The sequence below is a fragment of the Anguilla anguilla genome, chromosome 6, assembly GCF_013347855.1.
Source record: "Anguilla anguilla isolate fAngAng1 chromosome 6, fAngAng1.pri, whole genome shotgun sequence".
NCBI classification, from domain to species: Eukaryota; Metazoa; Chordata; class Actinopteri; order Anguilliformes; family Anguillidae; genus Anguilla; species Anguilla anguilla.
In genome coordinates, this window is record NC_049206.1 from 12,663,324 (window position 1) to 12,685,379 (window position 22,056).

At 49.0% G+C, this 22,056-nt stretch overlaps 2 protein-coding genes across 6 annotated transcripts in view; one reads left to right on the forward strand and one right to left on the reverse strand.

Annotated features, from left to right (window-relative positions):
• The window catches only part of LOC118229061 (SPRY domain-containing SOCS box protein 4-like), a 35,770-nt gene extending 22,109 nt beyond the window's left edge, over nucleotides 1–13,661 (forward strand). For 4 of the 5 annotated variants that reach the window (XM_035420729.1, XM_035420728.1, XM_035420730.1 and 1 more), the window contains 2 exons: nucleotides 107–1,011; nucleotides 12,532–13,661. In XM_035420729.1, the coding sequence (XP_035276620.1) occupies nucleotides 306–1,011; nucleotides 12,532–12,659 (834 nt within the window). In that variant the 5' untranslated portion in view covers nucleotides 107–305 and the 3' untranslated portion in view covers nucleotides 12,660–13,661. The remainder of the gene's footprint in view (nucleotides 1–106; nucleotides 1,012–12,531) is intronic. The other variant, XR_004765604.1, reaches the window with a different exon arrangement.
• A 4,245-nt stretch (nucleotides 13,662–17,906) lies between these two features.
• Nucleotides 17,907–22,056, reverse strand: part of clstn2 (calsyntenin 2) — a 133,342-nt gene continuing 129,192 nt past the window's right edge. Inside the window, exons 15-17 of the mRNA XM_035423592.1 lie at nucleotides 21,392–21,515; nucleotides 20,688–20,875; nucleotides 17,907–20,313 (exon numbers count right to left, since the gene is read on the reverse strand). Coding sequence (XP_035279483.1) covers nucleotides 20,104–20,313; nucleotides 20,688–20,875; nucleotides 21,392–21,515 — 522 coding nt within the window. The 3' untranslated portion in view covers nucleotides 17,907–20,103. The remainder of the gene's footprint in view (nucleotides 20,314–20,687; nucleotides 20,876–21,391; nucleotides 21,516–22,056) is intronic.

A 22,056-nucleotide genomic window follows, 5' to 3' on the forward strand; every position in this document is an offset into this window, starting at 1 on the left:
CAGCGAGCTCCATTTTGGCTCTTGTGATTTTAGCCTTGTTTTTTTTTTTTGCTCTGTTCCTGTAATGAAGTGTTTTGTCTCCTCTGTTTCCCCTCTCTGGCCTCAGGACCGCGGCTTCTTTTGAAGAGGGCAGATTCGCCGCGGCGCGGCGCTGACTCCGTTCGTCTCCCGAGAGACGCAGCTGGGGCCGGCGGAGGGAGGCGGGGCCCGGCAGCCTTGATGAGGTAACAGAGGGCGCCGGAGCAGAGACAGACCCCCGCGAAAGCCCCGCCCCCGCGCCCCTCCCCGCCCCGGGCCGCGGCGCGATGGGTCAGAAGGTCTCGGGGAGCATCAAGTCCGTGGACGCGCGGGGCGAGCCGTCGTACCGCCCCGCCCGCCGCGAGCTGCGGGGGCCCGACTTCTGCCGGCCGGCGCGGCTGGACCTGCTGCTGGACATGCCGGCGGCGGGGCCCGAGCTGCAGGCGCGGCACGCCTGGAACCCCGACGACCGCTCGCTCAACGTCTTCGTCAAGGACGACGACCGGCTCACCTTCCACCGCCACCCGGTGGCGCAGAGCACCGACTGCATCCGGGGCCGCGTGGGCCACACCCGCGGCCTGCACGCCTGGCGCGTCCACTGGCCCAGCCGCCAGCGCGGCACGCACGCCGTGGTGGGCGTGGCCACGGCCGCCGCGCCCCTCCACTCGGTGGGCTACACCTCGCTGGTGGGCAGCGACGGCGAGTCGTGGGGCTGGGACCTGGGGCGCAACAAGCTCTACCACGACAGCAAGAACCAGCCGCCCGCGGCCCCGCCCACCTACCCCGCCTTCCTGGAGCCCGACGAGGCCTTCGTGCTGCCCGACGCCCTGGTGGTGGTGCTGGACATGGACGAGGGCACGCTCAGCTTCATGGTGGACGGCCAGTACCTGGGCGTGGCCTTCCGGGGCCTGAAGGGGAAGAAGCTGTACCCCATCGTCAGCGCCGTGTGGGGCCACTGCGAGATCACCATGCGCTACATCAACGGCCTCGACCGTAAGTACCCCCCAGCCACCCACCCACCCACCGAGCGCGCTCCTTTCCCACACCTCCACAGTTCTCAAGCTGACTGACTTCGAGTAACTTCTCCAGCTCTCCTAATGAAGCGTCTCTCTGCTTCTTCAAGGCTGCTGGAGGGGAGACAGTTTTGGCTCCCTGCTCTGTTTGGATTGATTTCTCCATCATTTGCCTGGGTTCTGACCAAGGGGAAATGCTCAGTTAAGAGTGTAATGGGAATTTTAGTGCTTTCAGTTCTGAGTGCAGGATTTGAGCAGTGTGTGTGTCTGTGAGAGTGTGTGTGTCTGTGTGAGTGTGTGTGTGTGTGTGTACAGTGCTATGGTTCATAGCATAACCGACGGGAGTGTCCTCACTGTTCCCACCCCAGCATTCAGTCTGAAATCTTATCGGCAGACTGCTGAGACTGCAGAGGCTTCTGGGAGTCTGCGCTTGCTTTCAAGTTTTGCTCTTTCTTTTGGTGTCATTCCCTCTCTCTTCCTTTCTTCTGCCCCCCCTCCTCTCACCCTCTCTCTAATCTGGAAAGGCTTAAGTGAAATTGGAGTGACTGAAGTTCTCGGAAGAGGAGAACGCTTTGTTCCGCTCCCCTACCCCAAAAAACCACCCTGTTGGGAAGGTTTAAAAAAAAATGTATATATATATATTTTTTTTTTTTGCCAGTCCAGCAGCCGTCAATCTGCTGTAGGGCCAGAGTGCACGCTTCTTGATTGTGTACCTCACTCAAGCGCTTGCCAATTACCTGGCTCTTTGACTGCTCTCCTGAAGAGCTTTCAACTTTCCGCACGCTCACATGAAATCGCCTGTCAGCGCCAGGACCTGTTTCTGAGCGCGAGGAAACTCTCCTTTTTTATCTTTTACCGTTGAGTTTCGAGCTCGATGCTTCGCTGACCACCGCGGAGACGTAAAGCTACTGGCAACCGGTTGCGAATTTTGGAAGAAAAGCGAGCCTGTCTTCTGACGTTGTTCTCGGTGTCTCCGCAAAAAAGCCGCACTCCGCAGGAAGGTGTCCCAGGTGTGTTATTGTGCTGTGAAGTAACAATGCTTCCACACAAAAAAGCTCCATGACTCCCAAAAACAAGCAGGAAGAGCAAGGAAGCGTCTGCTTACTGCAGGGTCCCAGCGACGACAGCAGGGCTGTCCTGTGAATACAGACTACGAGGACCAAGCAGAGCCTCGCCGACTGAAACGAATAGGGACGCGCGTTGGCCGTCTGAATCGCTGCGTTTCGGACGGCCCCGGGCCAGACAGGAAGGCGTCCGAGGAAGGTGACTGTTGGGAACGTCCTGCGTGGCGGCAGTTGCCGCAGCGAGCTGCTATTGTTTCCCTCCTGCGTTTGTTGGAAGGGAAAAGCCGGCCTGTCCTAGAACGGCGTGAATAATTGTGGCCGTTTCACACATTTTTGCACAAACAAAGCGCGCCCCCCCCGTCCCCCCTCCCCTCTTCCAGGCTGTTCCTCAGATAGCTGCTGCAGCCGGTGGGCCGCGCGAACGCACACCTGCCAGACGGGTTCTCTCATCCCTCTCCTCCTCTCCTCCTCTCCTCCGTGATGAATCGCGTTTGGCAGCCGTGTGGGGCCCTTCTGCTCGGAGGGCCCGGCCCCAAGCCGGTCCGCTCGCCCGCACCTCCCTCCCTCCCTCTCCTCCCGCTTTCCTCCGGCCCCGAGCCACACCTCCCTCCCTCCCTCCCTCCCTCTCTCTCCTCCCGCTTTCCTCCGGCCTCTTCCCCGGCTCCGTTTCCAGAAACTTCCATCTCTCTCTCTCTCCTCTCTTTCTGTCTTTCCCCTCTTTTTTCTCTGTCTCTGTCTTTCTCCCCCTCCCCCCTTTTCTCTCTGTCTCTAATGGGCTATAACGTTTGTATACGCTCCCTTTGTGAGTAAATTGGTTTGATGCCTTATCTGAGACTTGGAATTGATTTAGAACTTCACGGCCTGCCCCTCTGTCTAAATTTTAAGGGGAAATTGCAGAATTAATTACTTCTAATGAAATTTAGGACAAGATGAGTTTGTGTGTGTTTAGGCTAAAAGAGTTGGAGAAAAGAACACAATAAAACTTTCGTTGGCCTATTAGATGAGGTATATTTAAGTCTGTTTCTGATGTTCCCTTGTTCCCTCTGCGCATGAATCATTTGCACTTTATTTGCACTCTTGGCAGTGTTGCTTCTTTGCATGTTCTTTTCTGAAGTGGCTGCGCAGTCGGTGCGTGCGTGCAGGTGGGTGTGCTCCTTCTGCGTGCACTGTGATTGGCTGAGCCGATGTTTTTACGAGATTAAAGCTGTGTCCCATCAGCACCACAGTGATTATTTGCTCTGCATGGAAAACACTCCCAGAAATCACACAGACAGAACCCACGCACTGGCGCATACACACACACACACTCTCGTGCGCACACATACACACACATGCACAGACTTATACATATACACACACACACACACACTCACACACACGTGGGCCTCACATAGACATGCAAACGCATGCACACACAGAGAAATGAATGGAATCGCTATTAACGGGAATATAAACACCGGTTTCAGGCAGGTTTCTCAGCTTCTCCCCGCACGGTGAGGACGGGGCTAGCAGAAGAGCGCTAGCGCTTTTGGCGCATGCGCACTTCAGAGCTCTGTCTCTCGCGCAGTCACCGTATGACAGTAAAATCCACTTTACGGCCCCGCCACGCTCTCGCCCCCCGCGATCCTGCCCTCCACCTGCTCCCTAGCCGGCCAGCGAAGGAGGAAAACAGGGCTTTGATTGGTTCCGCGGGACGCCCGGTTCCGCTCGAGTCGGCCGAATCGTTCGGGGCGCTAACGGTCCCGGTTCGTGCGGGGCTGCCTCTCTGCAGCCCACCCACACGGTCCTTCAGTTGGATAAATCTCGCAAAGGGTCTCCCCAATGATACTCCAGACTCCCCGGGGGAGAGTACAGGAGCCACGGGAGAGCCTTGGGTGAGAGTGTTTGAAAACGGAGGAGACGGAAAATGGATCTGCAACGGAAGTCCGTCCCAAAATGGAAACGCCATTCGCTGTCCTCGGGTTGAACCTTATTAAGTCTGTTTGGCTTTCTTTGGCTTTGCCTGCGTTTGTCTGTTGTTTTGCTACGTGTGGCCGTCCGTGTCTTGGGGAGTATTGATCTTGCGTTGGCGTCTTCCTCTCTGTCCTGAGATTAGACGTGAAATTTGCTTCCGTCGCCCCATTTATTCACTTGGGTTGGCTCGCAGTCGAGCCCAAAGCGGTCAGCTTCTCTTCACTCTTCACTGCCCTCACTTCCTGTCTGTTACATCTCATCTCCCTTGACTAGAGATGCACTGTTTCAGTCTTCTAAAAGGCATGAAAGCTGGTTAAATGTGAATTAAACCTGGGTATTTTTTTTTTTTTTAATTATTGAACACAAATATTCACTGTATGGGTGTGTGCTTGATACATACCAGCCTAATTCCTGGGATTTACTTGCATTTTACTTTGTCACACCATAAATAATTTGTTTCAGAGAATAGCTGTTGGTAAGGAGCATAGTGTTTATAGTTCTGGCTATGGAAGCTAAGGAGAAATTTGGAAGTGTGCATTATGCACGATGGTGAGCATGACCGTAGTTCGGTACTTGCAGGCCTTAAACATAAGCCGTGGGTTTACATTTCAGTCAAAATATTTCTCATTTCTTTACGTGTGTTTGCATTTGTGCTTCTATTTTAAGTAGCACTCTTCAGACCACGTTTCTGAGCAAAACATCACTCTGCTGAATAATAAACCAATTCCCCGGGGCTGCTGGAAATATTAATGATGGCGTGGCAGGGAGAGGGGGAGCCATAGAGGAGAGGAAGAGGGGGGATGTATGGGAGGAGGCTAAGGGGGGAAAGGTATGAAACCATCGCTACTGCGCAATTTACCGGTTTCCAGGTAGTTGGTGTTCCTGAGCTACCAGCTTCATTGTAATTGTACCACCTGACTGAGAAAATGTATACAGCTGAAATTAAAACTATGGCGAAGGTTGCTGTTTGAGGTGGTAATCAGTTTATCCGTATGGCTCGCTTGACCCAATCAGGCAAATTGGTTGAAGCGTTCCGACGGGGCACGGCGAGCGATTCCCCCCATTCCCGGGCTCTCTCGGATGCGGAATTCTCTGGTCGTCCGGGCGCTTAATTTCCCCCTGTTTATCCCGCCTTAACGAGTCGCCCACTTGACCCCTGGGAAGCAGCGGCGGGACCGCAGGGCGAGCCGGGGCGTCTTTCATCTGCTAAATGAAATGTTACCCGGGGCGTCGGTATCAAAGAGAACTCCCAGCCCCCCCCTTCACTCAAAGCAGCATGCAAATTGGCAATCAATTAAAGCTGCCCTTGGCCCCCCGTCATCACGTTAGACTGGAACTCTGCTTATAAACAGATCGAGCTGGGGAGAAAAAGGAATAAGGAGAAAGAGTATGGGGAGGAAAAAGGAGCGGAATTGTGGTACCAGTAAAGAGACCAAGGAAAGAAGGAATGTAGTGGAGGAAGATATTCTCTACCTACAGACAAGTCTGTCTGAGAGATAATATTTAAGGTGCAGCACCAGGAGATTGCTAATAACTGGAACTTTGCATCCGAATCTCAGGGGAGGCACTGATTTTTTGCATTGTTTGCCCACTTGCTGCTGATTGTTTGGGTGAATGTGTGGTAGTATGCATTGGTAGTAGCCTATACATATATTGATTTTAAAAAGTAAGTTTTTCTGTATACAGTACTGTCTAAAAATATCTGACACAGCTATCTGCTTTACCATAACTTAGATCTTTTGCTTTTTTGATGTCTGTTCATATGTGAGCGTATGTGTGTGTGGGTGTCTGTTTCTGTGTGCATGCACGTGCAGCAGCGTACATGACTTTCCTCAGGAGACACACACTCACACCTGCGGCACACGCATGCGCGCGCACACGCACACACGCACACACGCACACACGCACACACGCACACACGCACACACACACACACACACACACACACAAACACACCGCTCAATTCCTGCACTCAGTACACTGAGTCTGAAATGCGCAGGGGTTTCTTTTCAAAGGCCAGACCTCTTATCTCACCCCAGAGCCAAAATGAAATTTCAGAGAAACCATGTGATCAAAGCCAGAGGAGAGCCTTCAGCTCACAGCTGCGTTTCCCGCTCGTCCCGAGATGAAACCAGAACCAGGGTTTCAGATTTGGAAGTAAAAGCGGGTTAAATGTATCCCATCCACTCGAAAATATACACATATTTATCCTGTGCGGCAACACGATTTCTGTACTACTTTACTGGCATTAATAATTCATGCCTTACATCCCCAACAGTTTTTTTTGATATTCTAATATCTGGGCAGCAGCGTGGTCCAATGCTAAGGGACTTAACCAGAATTGCTTCAGTAAATATCCCGCTGTATAACTGGATTGTGTTTGACGATTGCGAGCCGTCTGCATCGCTCTGGATAAGAGCATCTGCTAAACGCCTGAAATATAAAAACGTAAATGTAAATGTTTGTTTTATATCCCTTCGCTGATTTTTACGACTGACGGATGCTTCTGGAAACCCGTGATACATGAGGGTTTGAAAGCCCGGGCTGCTTAATTAACTGCTGAGCCTCTCCTCTCTCCAGGCACATGTTCTTTTCTGTAGTAGCTCTTCGCTCAGAACTCAAGGTGCCGCAGATTGGGAGTGTCTCACGGGGGACCCAGGCAGTCTACCACTTTCCTGCTGCATCTGTTCCAGGATACTCTCGAGGCCTGATTCACTCAGATCTCTAGCATGTACGAAACCTTTTTGCACGCGCAAAAACCAATAACATGGCCGGTGATTGGTTATGGTATTTGTTTTGCACCAATCATTGGTTGTGTTACTAGTTTTGCACGTGCTAAAGGTCTGAGTAAATTGGGCCCTCGGTGCACTGCTCCCTACCTCCTGCAGCCCTTCCCCTCGGCCTCTCTACTGCAGTGGCCCCCAATGGACCTTCCTCTTATTCAGCCCACAGCCAGTCTTTCATATCTACTCACAGGTTTCATATACACTCATTTCTTTCTTTTTGATCAGCTTCTCCGTCAAATGGTTGATTTTTGTATTTTTTGTATTACTACTTCAGACCTCTTTTGGACAAGGTTTGACACTAAATACACACGCGTGAATGAAAAATCAACATATACAGATATGACATACACGTAAAGACATGGACAGTTAATCTCCGCTGACAGTTGTTGCGGTGAACGTGTAGGAAAATAAAGCCAGAGCCGCATCGTCCATCTACAGCTGCCGGTCTGTCTGTCATAGAATAAGTACTAACTGTGACCTTTGTGCCGGTTTGTGTTCACAGCTTCTTCCATGAATAGCTTTGGCAAAGCTGTCGACATATTGTAATTGATTTATCATTGGCAGGCCTGGAATTGGCACAGTCCCCTGCATCCTGCTTATGAGAGGATGTGATGGGACTCCGTAGAGTACCGTTACTCAAATGCAGGTCCTGCGAGCTGTAGTGTGTGCAGGTATTCGCTCCATCCACTCGGTTTCACTAATTACTTCACTTACTTCAGGAAGTAAGCTCGTTAGTGAAATCGGGCGGTGCAGTGCATTGTGGGAGCGGATACCTGCCGACACCGTGGCCTGCGGGGCGTTTTTAGCCGAGTGCGGCTTCTCCTGCTTTGTTTGAGTTGTGCAGGGAGCCGTGCTGTTTTGGCAGGTCTTTAAGGACCGAACCAGGGAAATGAAACGATATCCCCATTCGCGGTGACTGCACGCTGACCTCGGCACTGATGCAGCAATTATTTTTATCCAGTGTCGCGGTGTAGCTGTCACAGTTTAGACCCGCCCGCGCTTTGAATGTGGAGGATAATGAGTCCATTGTTGAGTTATCTCTACGACCTTTCACACCTTCCTCGCTTTTTTGAGTGGCACGTTGAGCTCTGAGATAGCAGCTGCTTTTTTCCCCCTTCTGTTTTCCTCCCCCCTCCCCCCGCCCCCTCCATTTCCCCCCCCCCCTCTCTCTACCCATCGCCTGTGAGCTAACAATGTATCCTTCAACAAGAAGTCCTGACAGTGAGGGGTTTAGCTGTGTCAGTTCATAGCAGTTCATAGCCCCGCGAGCGCGATGCTAGTGGAATATTGCGCATTTGCCCCTCACCCCCCCCCCCCCCACGCGTTGGTCTCATGACATTAAGACGTCCTCACATCCCCTCACATCCCCTTATCACCGCCGGCCTGAGAGCGGGCTAATTCCGTAGCTCACAGTTTGGCCCCCGGAGTCGTGCGCTAATCCAGCCATTTGGACCTAGCCGCGGCGTGATTGCACGGTCTCTCGCCCTGCGACAGCAAGGGATTGTGGGACTTTCCAGCCAGGTTCATGCTTCATTTTCCCCAATTGCAAAACCCCTGTGTGCGCACGCATGTCCCAGCATCCCCCAGTTCTTTAAAGCCCAGCCCCACCTGGAATTAAGGCTCTTATACCGCCGGTTATAAATATTGATTTGCTTTGGACAGCACCCAGTCCGTCCAGTCCAGGGGGGTGATGGCCCCCGTCGAGCGAAATCGCGCGGCTCCTCGATCCGTTTGAGCTGCGTTTCGACTTCCCCCCAGGAGAGCGTGGGCCTCGATTTGCTCTCGTGGAGGTCGGGAGATCGTAAGCGTGGATTCGCACGCCGGCCCGAGCAGCGGTCGCTCACGCCATCGCGCTCGGCTCTCAGAACCCAGGCTCATTACGTTTACACGCCTGCTTTCCCCCCCGAGGGCACCTTGCCCCCGAACGTATTCCACGCAGGTGTACGCCTGAGCGCGGAGTTTCCACCTCGGTACCTCCTGGGGAAAAAAAAGCAGTCTCTGTTCTGCAGTGCAAGTATGTCAAACGAGACCTGGGAAGGATTTTTTTTTGAGTGCCGTACTTTCTACTGTAAAAAGAAGGTTGGAGAAGCACTGCGCATGTCTCGGTGAATATCCAGTTCTGCGAACTGAACGTGTCAAATGCGAGCCAGGCAAATTTCGGTTTTGTTCGTAATTGGATCTCGCTCGGGTTGTTGGGACTGTATCCTTTTTTTTGGGTCAGAGAGAAACCCCTAACCCCCCCCCCCCCCCCACCTCCTTGCCCGTCTTAGCTCGGCTCTTGGTGTGAATTATTTGGTGCGATTAGCGGAAACAAAAATCAATGCCCTCCCTCGTGTGATTACCGCAGAGCCGAAGACATTGACGCTCCTCTGTCCTGCGCGGCGCGTTGCGCGCTCCGGAGGCACTCTGGGAAACGGGCGCGCTCTCGCGGCGGCTCCGCGGCGTGCGAATCGGCGGCCTTTCCGGCGGTCAGCGGTCCCCAGGCTCATCGCCTGCTTGATTAATACGTCCATTACGAGCGCGGCGCTGCAATGATTGCCGAACCGGGTCTATGCGAAGACCTTTAGCTCAGCCCAGCCATGTTTACTGTAGCGTTTAAAGCGCCGGTGCTTTAACACGCGTGTTTCTCTCCCCCTTCTTATTTTAAAAGCGCGTTCCAGAGTGATATCGATTTTTTTCAATCAATATTAAAAGGTTGCAGCGCTAGGGTTACCTCCCCCCACCCTGAGACTGTAAGACGCACGCATTCGCAGTGTGAAAAAAAAAAAAAAAAAAACCATCAACGGCATGCTCTTCAGACGCAAGGAAATGCCTGTTGCTGTTCCCGGCCAGTTTAAAACCCGATGCGCATCTTCCTATAGGAGAGATTATGCACGCATGCATCGCTACCGCAGTTTCCGCATTGTTCATTTCTGCAGGGTGTTGCTTGTGTGGCTGATGTGTTGTTTTTTTCGACCTTACTAAAGCCAATGATATGGAGCCTGGTACTCGCTGGCCTAGGCAGTTTGAATTCAGTGGTGCGTAACATACAGGCTGGAGACCTAACATGCAGCACATTCTTTATTTTCATTTTTCACAGGTACTACAGTTTCTCCTGCTTTATTCTATGGTATTATGTCTGGAAGAATGCTGCTCCCTCTCCCCCAACTGCCCTAAGGGTCCGTAGCACCGCGTGGTCATCGCTGCGATCTCCGCCTTGTAGTAATGGGGGCTAATGGCTGCAAAGTGCCTGGAGGACTGGCTGGTCTGGGGTGGAGGGAGTGATACAGGTTGCAGTAATGTGGCTTTCCCAGCATCTTACGGATTCTCCTCTCTCCCTCTCTCTCTCTCCCTCTCTCCCTCTCTCTCTGTCTCTCAAGAGCAGAGCCTATGGCCCGATTGATCTTTGTTTGTGAAATTAGAAAAGCGTCTTTTTAATCTAATACATGTATTATGTATTTATTTCTGTTTATATTGTTCAACCTGTTCCACCAGGGGGCCCAGACCTTCAGCCCCGTGAAAGTCGTAAAGGAGATACTTCTCCATCAGAAGTGCATCCAGGCGGCAGTCTCGTATTGATTAACAGATCTTTAGGCCGGACTAATTGAACTTAAAGAGCATTGATTAGTGTGGTCTGGAACCCACTGTCTGCCTGGTGTTTGTGAGCCCGTGTGGGGTTGCTGTGGTCAAGGACGCCACATCCGGCACTGGCCTTAATTTCTGACCACGCCCTCAAAAATTTCAGACTCTAGCTGTCCAGCTGTTCCCATAGCGCATTCCCCTCCAGATAGCTGTCTGAGACGCTAAAACGCACGTGCTCAGTATGTTTACTGAGCTGTGGGCATTTCCTGCAGTGAAACCCTTGGGCTTCCTATGGAAAAGTCTGTATATTCTCTGTTCCATTACGCTAAAGGGAGAGCAGGCAGGCTGGGAGCGGTAATTGGATTTTGCTCTTGTACTTTCGTAATGTACAGCCCCAGTGTCTGGGAGCTCGGCTCAGCTGGAAACTCCGGCTTTAGAAACACGAACCAATTCACCCTCGCACTCAAATCTATATTTTCCCTTTCGCTTCTCCCCCCCTCCCCTCCCTCAGTATTTTTCTCCCCTATTTGGAGTGCCATATTGCGACTAGGGTTACTGCTGTGCCACCTGCACTCTTGCAGTAAATTGCAGCTGAAGCATATGCGGTACTCCAGTCTGCCAGCCACGGTAAGACAGCATCTGATTGGATGCCAGCCGGTAGCCATGCGGGATCCTTGCGCATTATTGGACGGCGCTGAGGAAGGGGCGGTGACCCGAGGAACCCTGGCCGACTTGTCTGTGGCCGAGGCTAAACTGGTGATGACTCCTCCATGAGGCCCCAGCCTGCTGTGGCTGACCGACCTGAGCTGCTCAGGCGGGGTAGTTCCTGTTTCTCCAGGTCTCATTGTATTAGTGGGTAATGGACACTTGTGGGTTTGTGGAGTGGAATTCCATTAAGTAAATTTTCTCTGTTTATGATTGTCAGATTTTTATGATGCTGCAGCTCTTTGTCACGTGCGTGCCGGTTCACGTGCGAGGAGATGCACAAGTTTGCGCAGAGAGCGTGGTCTTTGGTTGCTAGGCGAATGGTTGGTGACCATTCGCCCTGTTTGTTGAGTGTCCTTAGTTAGAGACTGTGCAAGTCGGCGCACGTACATATTTGGGTGTGCATATTAAAAGCAGACCGTGCTGCTACAGAGTAAGCTCAACAGCAGCTCTAATACCCGTGCAGTCTCAGGGCCTTTAGATTTAACCAGAAAATACTGCTTCAATTCCACCTGGACATAATAGCGCTGTTTGCTACGGCGCTACAGCTCGGCTTGGTAATCGCCCCGGTTCAAGTCAAATTGCAACTCGCCCCCCTTGAGAAAGAATTGCTGGGAAAATCACAGGCGTGACACCTGCATTTTCTACACGAGATATTTATGGGCGGAGGGCTTTCGAGCAAACTGTTGATCTCAGCCCGTTCCCGTGCGCTGGACCCGCGCGCGGATTTTCCTGTCAGGGCGGCGATATATCTCTGCGAAGCGAGGGCCTAATAGATGTGTAAAAGCGCTATCCCTTTGTCAGTTAAACTGCATGACAGTAAGTGGTAATGGTCTTTGGGTGTGTGGTGCGGCTGTGCTGGTTAATGCTTGTTTTTTCTTTTCTCTCCCCCCCCTCCCCCAGGTATGTATTACGGCTGTGCCAGTAAACAGTTGTTATCTCCGAGTGTGTATTTTGACAACGCCAGTAAATTGTTGTTATCCGCGTTTGTGTTCTGCCTATTCCAGTAAAGACTGGGCACAACTTCAGTTTTTTTTGCACTGTCATCCAGATTGTATGTTTGTATTTATCATTTTTACTGTTTATTTAATTGTTCTCTGTTTCATTGTCTTGTGGTCATCGAATGTAATTTTCCCTCTGAAGGGACGTAAAGTGCCTTATCTTTACTTAACTCAGGGGATATCTCATCTCATCTGCGTCTCTCTGTCTCTCCCCCCCTCCCTCTTTCTCTCTCCCTGTCTGTCTCCCCTCCTCTCTCTGTCTCTCTCTCACTCTCTCCCTCTCTGTCTCTCTCTCTCACTCTCTCCCTCTCTGTCTCTCTCTCTGTCACTTTCTCTATTTCTCACTCTCACTCTCTCTCTCTCTCTGTGCACTTTCTTTATTTCTCTGTCTCTCCCCCTCTCCCTCTCTCTCTATCTCTCTCTCTCACAGCGGAGCCCCTTCCGCTGCTGGACCTGTGTCGGCGCGCCGCCCGGCTGGCGCTGGGCCGGGGTCGGCTGCACCAGATCCACACCCTGCCGCTGCCTCAGTCTCTGAAGAACTACCTGCAGTACCAGTGAGGCGGGCCTCCCGGCGCCGCCGCCGCCGCCTTCCTTTCCGGGGCTCCGCCCATCCGGGACCTGCTCCCGCCCTGACGGACAGGTGGGTGGGGGAGGGGCATGGGAACGGGCCGGGCGAAGAGAAGCACGTACGAGCGTCATCGCCCCCTGGAGTGGGGCGGAGCTGGGCGTGGCTCGACCCGCGAAACCCAGGGCTCTGGGGCTAAGCGGGGGGGGGGGGGGTTCTGAAAGCACACTACTCGTGGCGCGGCTTTGGGATGTTTATAACCGGATTTATCGGTCACCGGATCTCTCAGGACTCGTAACCGCGCTGGGTCCCATCCAGCCGCCCGGAAGCGGGACCCTGAGGTCTGACTGGGGGACCGCGTTTCACTGCGTTCCAGTTCCCACGGTCACAGCCCGCCTCGCCCTGTCGGCTCATTGCCATGCTGGGTAATTATGTGCCACATACTGAGCACATCACCAACCTGGACCAATCGCCAGGAGGCTCTGCTTCGGTCAACCAATCAGAAGCAAGATCCAGTCACCGGGTGGCTCCTTGAGTCACCGAGCTTCCTGTTTTATCTGAATCATCTTTTATTTCAAAAGGAGGCTGTACTCCAAAGGTTACATTTCTTTTTTTATTTTCGAGTGTTAGTTTTTAAAACTGCTATTTATATACGTGTGGATTCTGGTTCTGATTATTTTAAGAATGGTGGTGATCATAACTGTAATGTGTTAGACTGACTTTTTTAATTCTGAGGGGTTTACAATGCAGGTCTGTACACCTGGGGTGGGGAAGACCGCTTCTGTCACCACACTTTATTTTTAATAAGATGCTGCTTTTTCAACATTATTATTATTATTATTATTATTATTTCTAATGTCTTAGGTCTGTCAGCCTGCTTGGCTCGGACGTGTGATTGGACATCATCATGTCATGAGAGGTAGTGGAATGTACTCTACGGACAATGCTGCCCTTTGCTTTTAAAATGTGAATAAAAATTAATTATCACACCTGTAGTGTGGAAGTTGTGATGATTCCTCAGTGGTGTCAGCTGTCCTCGTCAGACGCAGGAAGTCGTTGTCATTGTAGGTCCAACTGTCACATTTTCCACACTTAGTCCTTCTTTTTAGAGCAACTGTCTTCACTGCCATGTCATCGGGTAACTGTTAGCTGAATTTTAGCACATTTTACTTGAGAGATGCAAGCACACACACACACACACACACACACAGACTTGGGCTCTCTCTCTCTCTGTGTTTCTGACACGTGCTGGTCCAACTGAGAGCCATGTTGTACTGCAGAACGGAGCAATTCAGTCAAATGGCTAATCACGGACTTCCTTTAAAAGGGGCGGGCATTCAGTGCATTAGCAGTGTCAGTGGACACAGCAGTGGCCAGTGGGACCGATATCCACAGTCCTGCAGGCAGTCTCAAAGCTGTTGAGGGTTCTGTCGCACAGAAAGTGACATGATGTACTCCTCCCATCCCTCTCTGTCTCCCTCTCTCTCTCTGTCTCTCGCTCTGCTGTGCGATTCAGTCTAAATTTATGTGTAATTAATAGTTTTCAGCCATGTCTATTTCTGCTGGCACGCTACGACATTGATTTCTTTTTTGTGTGTGAAACTGTGAAGTTATTCCTCTTGTTGAAGAAAATGTATACTCCGGAGCAATAGCACGCCGGTTTCCCGTGCTGGAAAAACACTTGCAGAAATATGGAAAAAAATGTACAAAGTTGGACACCTCGTACAAAGAGGGAGGGCTGGATTCTCAAGCTCGTGAGTTGTGCGAAAGTGACTATTTGTCACTTTCTTTTAAAAAAAAAAAAAAGATGGATTTTCTTATCTATTCTGACCAGAATTCGCCTTTCAATATTGTGTAAAAGACTCCCGCTCAAAGCTGGGCACGTTTCCAGGGAAACGGTGTGTTGTGTGAAACAGGAGAGAATTGGTTGGATGAGTAGAAACAATGGGCAGCCATGCGAGGCGACAGCCATGCCATTACTGCATTACAGTGTGCCGCCCCTTATCAGTCAATCGCTGACCAGGGGGGACGGCTTCCCTGGCAGTCAGACTACAGGTCAGAATTTGAGGGTTTTGATATGGATCTAGAGGAGGCAGAAGGATAGAACGGTTCGGTGTAAATTGCTCATTGCTGGGGAAAGTGCAGGCTCCTGGTTTCTCACATTTTAAGTGGTGTAAATCCCCTGCGGTGACTGGTGTCTTAAGAACACGTCTCGTAGAGAGATTGTAAAGTGGCAGGTCCTTCTAAGGCAGTGTGAGATGTGCTCTACATGGTATCAAATCCTGAACATTGCCAATGCTGACTGGCCGGCAGACCTGCTGGCTGGGGCCAGGGATAAACAGCGTTTTTCATTGGTGGGGTTACCTCAGTCTCGTCCTACAAGATTCTTCCTGCAGCACATTTTTACTCGGATGTGTAATAGAATGTACGGTCTTCGTCCGTAGACTACATTACCCAGCAAGCACTGCTCATGAAACCATAAGCTCCCAGAGGACCCTCTCAACTGACTGCAGCAGGAGTTTTATCGGTCACTGTACTTTTCCAGGCTATGGCCATTTGTCTCGTCTGGTTGTGGACATTTTTGTGGGGATATTCAAGCTTACCCCACCCCCTGCACTCCTCTTGGGTCTCATTCACAGCTTTATAAACGTGGGCTTGAGGAGGGAAAGTGGGTTGCCGGGTGCCAGGAAGGGGGCGGCAGCCAATGCCTCGCATTTTAGCAGCCGTTTCCCTGCCCCCCAGCCCCCCTCCCTCCCTCCCTCCCCCCAGCCCTACCCACCGCACTTAAAACAGGCAAGGGTGTTCTCTATCACTGCTATGAATCTCAAACGAGGGTAATTAGTTTTAACAGCCTGGAGGAAGACTTCATATGAGATCCATCCTGTCTCTCAGCACCAGTGCCCCCTCCCCTCTCGATTTGTGCCGAGCAGCCGGATTAGTCCGAGGCGTCACGCTCCATCTCCGATGCTCCGGTCTCCCTCGGCCATGGCCCTGTCGCAGGGTTGTCATGCTGCCATCAGTTATGTGGATGCAGATATCCTGCAGTGTGCAAGTGCATCCAGGCTTCCCGAGCACCAGGGCTCAACATCATCGCTCAAAAGAAGATTATATGGTTATCTCCTATTGCCTGCAGACCTTATTTCAACCTTGAGTTGACAGACTGCAGTGCTGGCAAGAGGAAAAGAAAACTTCTGTACTTTTGTATCACTTTAGATTAGGAGGATTTTTTTTTCTTTATTTGGGGCGAATGATCCAACAGAAGAGAAATACTCTCCTCAGAAGACCAGGTTTTTTGGAATGTTTTCTTCCTCCGAAATTCGAAGTCAGTGTTCTAGAACCCCTTTGCATTCATTTGCCAGAAGTGACTGTGACATCAGCACTAGAATGTTCAGTTATAAATATTCTAATCACATTAGCGATTTTACACCCTAAAGGGTTAAAAGGGATGTTTATGCGGCAGTTATTTTAATTAGCATAGTGACGATCGCCCGATGTTAATTGGTGCGAGGGAAGTTGCGTCTCCGTGGTGCGATGTTGCGCAGCGATGTGTAATGCCTGTGATCCGGGGTGCGATTTTTATGGGTACGGTAAATGACGCGAGCTGGCTCCGAGGGGACCCTTCTTAAACGCCGTCGGACGTGATGTGATTAGTCAGCGCGTGTTCCCGCCACCTTCCTCTGATGTCAGCGGCCTGACAGGAGCGGGAATAAAAGTTAATGGCTTGATAAATTGTCAGCCATAAACAGTGGCCGTCCTCTGCAGGTCGATGTGATGTGACAAATTAGACTGGTTGTCAAGGGGAGGTAAGCATGTGTGTGTGCAGAGTGAACTTGCCATGAGGATGCATTAAAGAGTCTGCAGAGCACTGTAGTCCCAACCCCGCAAACAGCATACACACACACACACATTTATACACAATCACACGTATTCATACATGAACACACACACACATTGACTCATATAAGCACACAGACCGTCACACACTCCTCACATGCCCACATGCCCTTCTGCACAGTGATCTGATTTCGCCGTTTGTCTTCAGACCGATGGCATTTTCTATCCCGTCATTATTTCGCTTGATTTTGTTAACTGAGATTTAAGATTGTTTGTTATTTTGCTGCAGTTCATATATCATTATTCAAATGTCAAAATGAAAATGAGCCAACTGCACAGCATTGAGCCAGTCCTGCATAGCTACTTACAGTAGCTCACTCTTGCCATCTATTGACTATGTGCTGTAAAGGCAGCCAAGTGAATTTTAAATATTGAGCGAAAGACCGATCAATGCTAATACTAAGTAGGAAGTGGTTTCAAGGTGTTTTTAATTACATTTTTTCCACATGTTTTTATAGCCAGTGCTGCTGCATCCCAAAGGCCCAACAGCCTGCATTGTTGGACTTACGCAAAGAGGAAATTCTAATTCAATGAACTTGCTTTGATAAATGTAAACTAAAAACATATTTTCTGATTTCTTCTGTTTATGGTTTTTTACCAACTTTTCGTGAATAGCTGATTGTAACCAGTTATTTCCTTACCTTTTCAACTGCATAAAATCATATCATTATTGCTTTAATACATTGTATTGCCTGCTTGTGCAATGAACCCTGTTTCAAGGATTTCAGTGTGTGCATTGTGCACTTACAATAGACTTATTTCTTTAGCACTAATAGTGGTTCTGCATAAGTACTGACGAACCTATAACATATTTCATATGGAACAGAGGGCATGGCTATGATGGCAGTGTGCATTTTAGTTATGGACTTAAGGGCCAAACTGACTTCATAAGCCTCTGAAGATTAAGGGTCATACAATTAAAGGCCTGATTGCTAAGGCCTGATTTACTAAGACCTTCAGCATGCGCAAAATCTTTTAGCGCCCACAAAAGTAATAACACAAATAACACAACCAATGATTGATGCAAAACAAATACCACAACCAATTAATTATTGATTATGTTATTGGTTTTATGTGAGCTTAAAGTGTTTGCACATGCTAAAGATTTTAGTAAAGCAGGCCCTAATTGGCTAGTTTCATTGTCATGCCTGAGGTGGTAACATCTCTATTCCTGTGTCTGTGTGTGTTTGTTTCTAATTCCATACAATGAACTCTGTTTCTATGTTGTGGCCAGAACACAGCAATGCTTACCTTCTTCTTCGCTCTGTCCCCCTATACTCAGATGGAAATTGAACCGCATTCCGTTTACATCCGACACCTCATTCACAGTAAAGAATGAACACGGCTGGATTCTAAAACAAGTCTTTATTGGCTGACATACAGAAAGTGCTGCAGTCACCATCAAGGAAAGGAAAGAACAGAAAAACGAGGGGGAAAATTAAAGAAAAACTTATAAAATAGTTTTACACATTTTTACAGGCTAGATATTTCGAATGGCTCTTTAATCGTCATTGGAGTCATGGAGACGAGCAAAAACATGATCTGACGAAGCAGGCGGTAACACAGAGTGGAGATTGGGAGGAGGGGGTGGGGGGGAGTTGCACATTGATGACATCACAAGCACAGGCTTTATAAAGTTGATGCGGAGGAAGAACTCCTAATCACTGCTACGGACTTTACATGTAACCAATACACAAATTCAAAATGGAGCTCTTCAGGAAAACCATGGGCAAGAATAAAGCACAGAAAAAAAGATCCATCTACAACACCACCCACCTTCTCCCCGATGGGGGCGGGGTCCTTACGTCTGCTCTTTAAACACATCTGGACCAGATGCTGGTAAATTATGTACTGTAGTTAGTTAAGGGTTAAACTACAACAGGCCACACTCAATGAATTAGGGTGATGCGATACTAATAGTTTTGCACTAACTTAATTGGTAGCAGACTGGTCAGTTTAGTGAAAGTGGATATTAGCAATTTAGTCGGCAAGAAACAGAGCAATAACAATTAAACTCTTCATTAGTGAAAGACAAATCCACATGCTGCCTCATGGAGAATTCAAAGTGTCAGTTGAAAGCTCTGAACACGCTTACAGCTTTCTGATTAAACACTTTATTTACAGCTGCATTTACTGTGGCTCTATAAACGTGTACACTCAATTGCCCTTTTAACACAACAGATCTGTTTTGTTCAGTCGTACTGCATTTCGAATCACAAAATGGTGCGGAAGAGTACACGGGGATCAGATTGACGCAATCTTGTGAACAGAAGGGTGTTAACTAATAAAATCAGCAATCCCTCGCCATGTCAAACCCTCTGCTGAGGTCTAACTACAAACTGTACTCTTACGTCGCTCTCTCTTTTGCATATTTTCTGCAAGTTTTGCAATGTATTATGGATGTTACTTGATTGACATTGCATATTTGTGCTGTTTGGTACTGTGCAACCGGAGCAGAACCAGGCTCTACAGCATATCGTACACGCACTTAACATGGAGAGAAATAAAAATGAAGCGAAAAAAAGGCGTTTGCTACTCTGACCGAAACTAAGTCGACCTCGGTCTGGGGCAGTTCTGAGTGCGAGCAAAGCCATACGAAGGAGAATTCAACCTTAGCTGACCTGTTTTGAAGGTGCACACAAAAGCCTCTGCCTGGAGGAGGGCGATTGGGAAGTCGGCCGCGAATGCAGAGAAAGATCGGGCGATCGCAATGAAAAGGCAGTTACCGTATGAATGCACACGAATGAGAAAAGCTGGCGTGAAGTGCTTCAGTTATCCTACTTGAACCATATAGTGTACCTACAGAACGGTATATAAAAAGACATTGCTCCCTCTGCCCTCATCGTGTTACCTGGACAAGAGGAGAAAAGTGGGAAATCTTTGACAAACAAAAGCACAAAAATGTGAGACATGTTAATAAAGAATAACGGGAAAATAATAAACCCCGATTAGCGACGAGTCATATCTTCTAAACTCTATTCTATTGTAAATTTAACATAAGTGTAATCGTTAAAATATAGGCTATACCATCATAAAAAACTGCTTTAAGATATTAAAATACTGAAAATAAATGCAATAATGTTCATGTCAAAGATTAGTTTTTACATTTTTCAATATATTGTATGAAACAAAAGGTACTATGTCCAGTCTATAAAGTACTTTGCATGGATTTTGTCATTGATTCATTGTATGTTTCACGCAAAACAGCTTCTTTTTGCTACTTGCTGGAAACTGTTCCGAGCATTCCGAGAAGAATCAGCTCAAAAGGGGCAGAGCTCTTGTGGCTTTTGACCCAGAAAGGAAACGAAAAATCACACAAATGTCAATCTACAATTGTGCCGGTGTGGCTTTATGGTGCAGTACATAATACCAATCAGCAGAGGGAGACATTGTTTTGCAAACAGATTGGTTGCAAAAATTTGAGTTTGGTCAAAGGAATTTATCGTCTGAAATGTAATTTTTTTTAGAAAGGCATAGATGTTCCGTGTGCATCAGTGCATGTTTGTGTATTTATGTCATGAGTGTGAGTGTGTGTGTGTTAGTCTAAGATAAGGTAGTATTCCACTCCAGCCTGCCCTTGCTCTTGCCTTCCTCTGTCCCCCTGTGGACCCCCGCCTCCTCATCATCACTATCTTCGGACTCCATGCTTGTGACGTCATCCTCCAGTCCATCATCCTCTTCTTCCTCGTCCTCTTCATCTTCCTCTTCTTCTTCACTGGCTTCCTCATCCGCAGCCTTCGGCTCTTCGACATTCTGGGGCGAGAAACGGACGTGACATTACTTAGTTCATTACTTGTCACTCTCTCTCTCTGTCTCGCTTACTCTTTCTTCCTCACTCTTCCTCTCTGTCTGTCTCGATTCTTCCAGTATTCAATATACTGAATTACAGAACTGTATAACTGCTGTTCAATACCTCTCATTCATTTTATTCTCAGAATCAAGCTGTTCTTCTCCGTGGTTGACATTGAAGTCAGTGGCTATATGAGGTCAGAGGCTGAACTAGAAATATCTTAATAACTGCCATCTACTGATCACAGCAGGCGGAGACCAGGTGCAATCCCTGAAGGTGCCCTTCCTTTATTCCATGACAAGCTAAGCAGTTGCTCTGCCCTCGTCCCAGGGCTCACCTCCATGGGGTTGACAGTGATGGTGAGCGCCGACTCGTCCCAGTCAGCATCCCTGTGCTCGGTGTCGCCCTCCTCGCTCTTAGAGCCCAGCTGGTGGGCTGCATGCATGCGATAAATGCCCAGGACAACGATGACCACCAGGGCGGCGATGCACATCACAATCACCACAGTGGCTACTGGGGGGGTGCCTGTTATATGGGGAAAAGGGTTTAAAACAGAGAGGTGTTTCTCACAATTATGTTCTTTTACTGAAATAGATTTCAGACAGTATATTTATATTACCACTAGATGGCGACAAAACATTATGAAGTGGGTCCACCGAGGAATTGCTAACTCTGGAATAGTGCCTCTTGGGCCCCTTTTATTATTTCTATCTTACTATACATGGTCCGAGGGAGGCTGGGAAGTGGGTTTCCTCCAGTAGGGGGCAGAGTGAGATTATGGGCACTTTTGTATTCAGTGATCCATGATTTTTTTTTCTTGTTTCGATCATGCCTGCAATTTCCTTCCCCCCACTGTCCTTCATTTCAGACCCCTTTACATGCAAATTGTTTTTGCAAACCTGCTCCTGCAGGATGCAATTACGGTTGGCCGTTAAAATGGAGTAACTGGGATGAATAATTAATCGAGTGAAAGTAGTCATGACATCATAGATTATTAAAGGGGTATTTTCAATCTGCCGCTGTTCAGGCAGGGCTCCTTACCTGTGCTGTGGGCGGAGTTCAGACTGTGGACCATGACCGGGTGATGCACCGCCCGCATGTACTGCGATTGGGCAGCCATGTGATTGACATGGTCCACGGCCTCTGACCTGTGGAGCACACTGACCTGGGAGGCAAAGAAAAAGCACATACATCAAGGTTGACCATAGATAATTTAATAATTAATGGTTGCATACTGTATGCTACTTTGAAAAGCAGTATGCAGTATATACTGATATAGTATGTAGTATGTAGCACATAGTAGGTGGGCTACAGCCTATGTCTGTGAGGCTATCTGATAACCCTTTGGCTTGGTCCTGTACGTATCACAAATTTCCCCTGATTTTAATGCTTGTAGAGCATGCTCCAGGAATTGATCCAGGTTGCATTATATTTTGGAGCACATTCAACGGGCAGATTATCAAACAAAAGAGAACAGGGATCAACAATGAGGCTTGCCCCGAGCAATCTCGTGTGTATAAAGTAAAACAGCTTGGCCACTTGCCCAATTGGCCAAATAACAAATCAGAGCTAATTTAAATCTTAGTTCATTCAAATCTCAGCGCGGTGCTGAACTAAAAATAGCGTTCCAAGCACTCGTGGCTTCCAAACAGAGAAAATTAAAGGAGCTGTTATTTGAATCCCCATCTAGTGTCCACAAGGGAGAA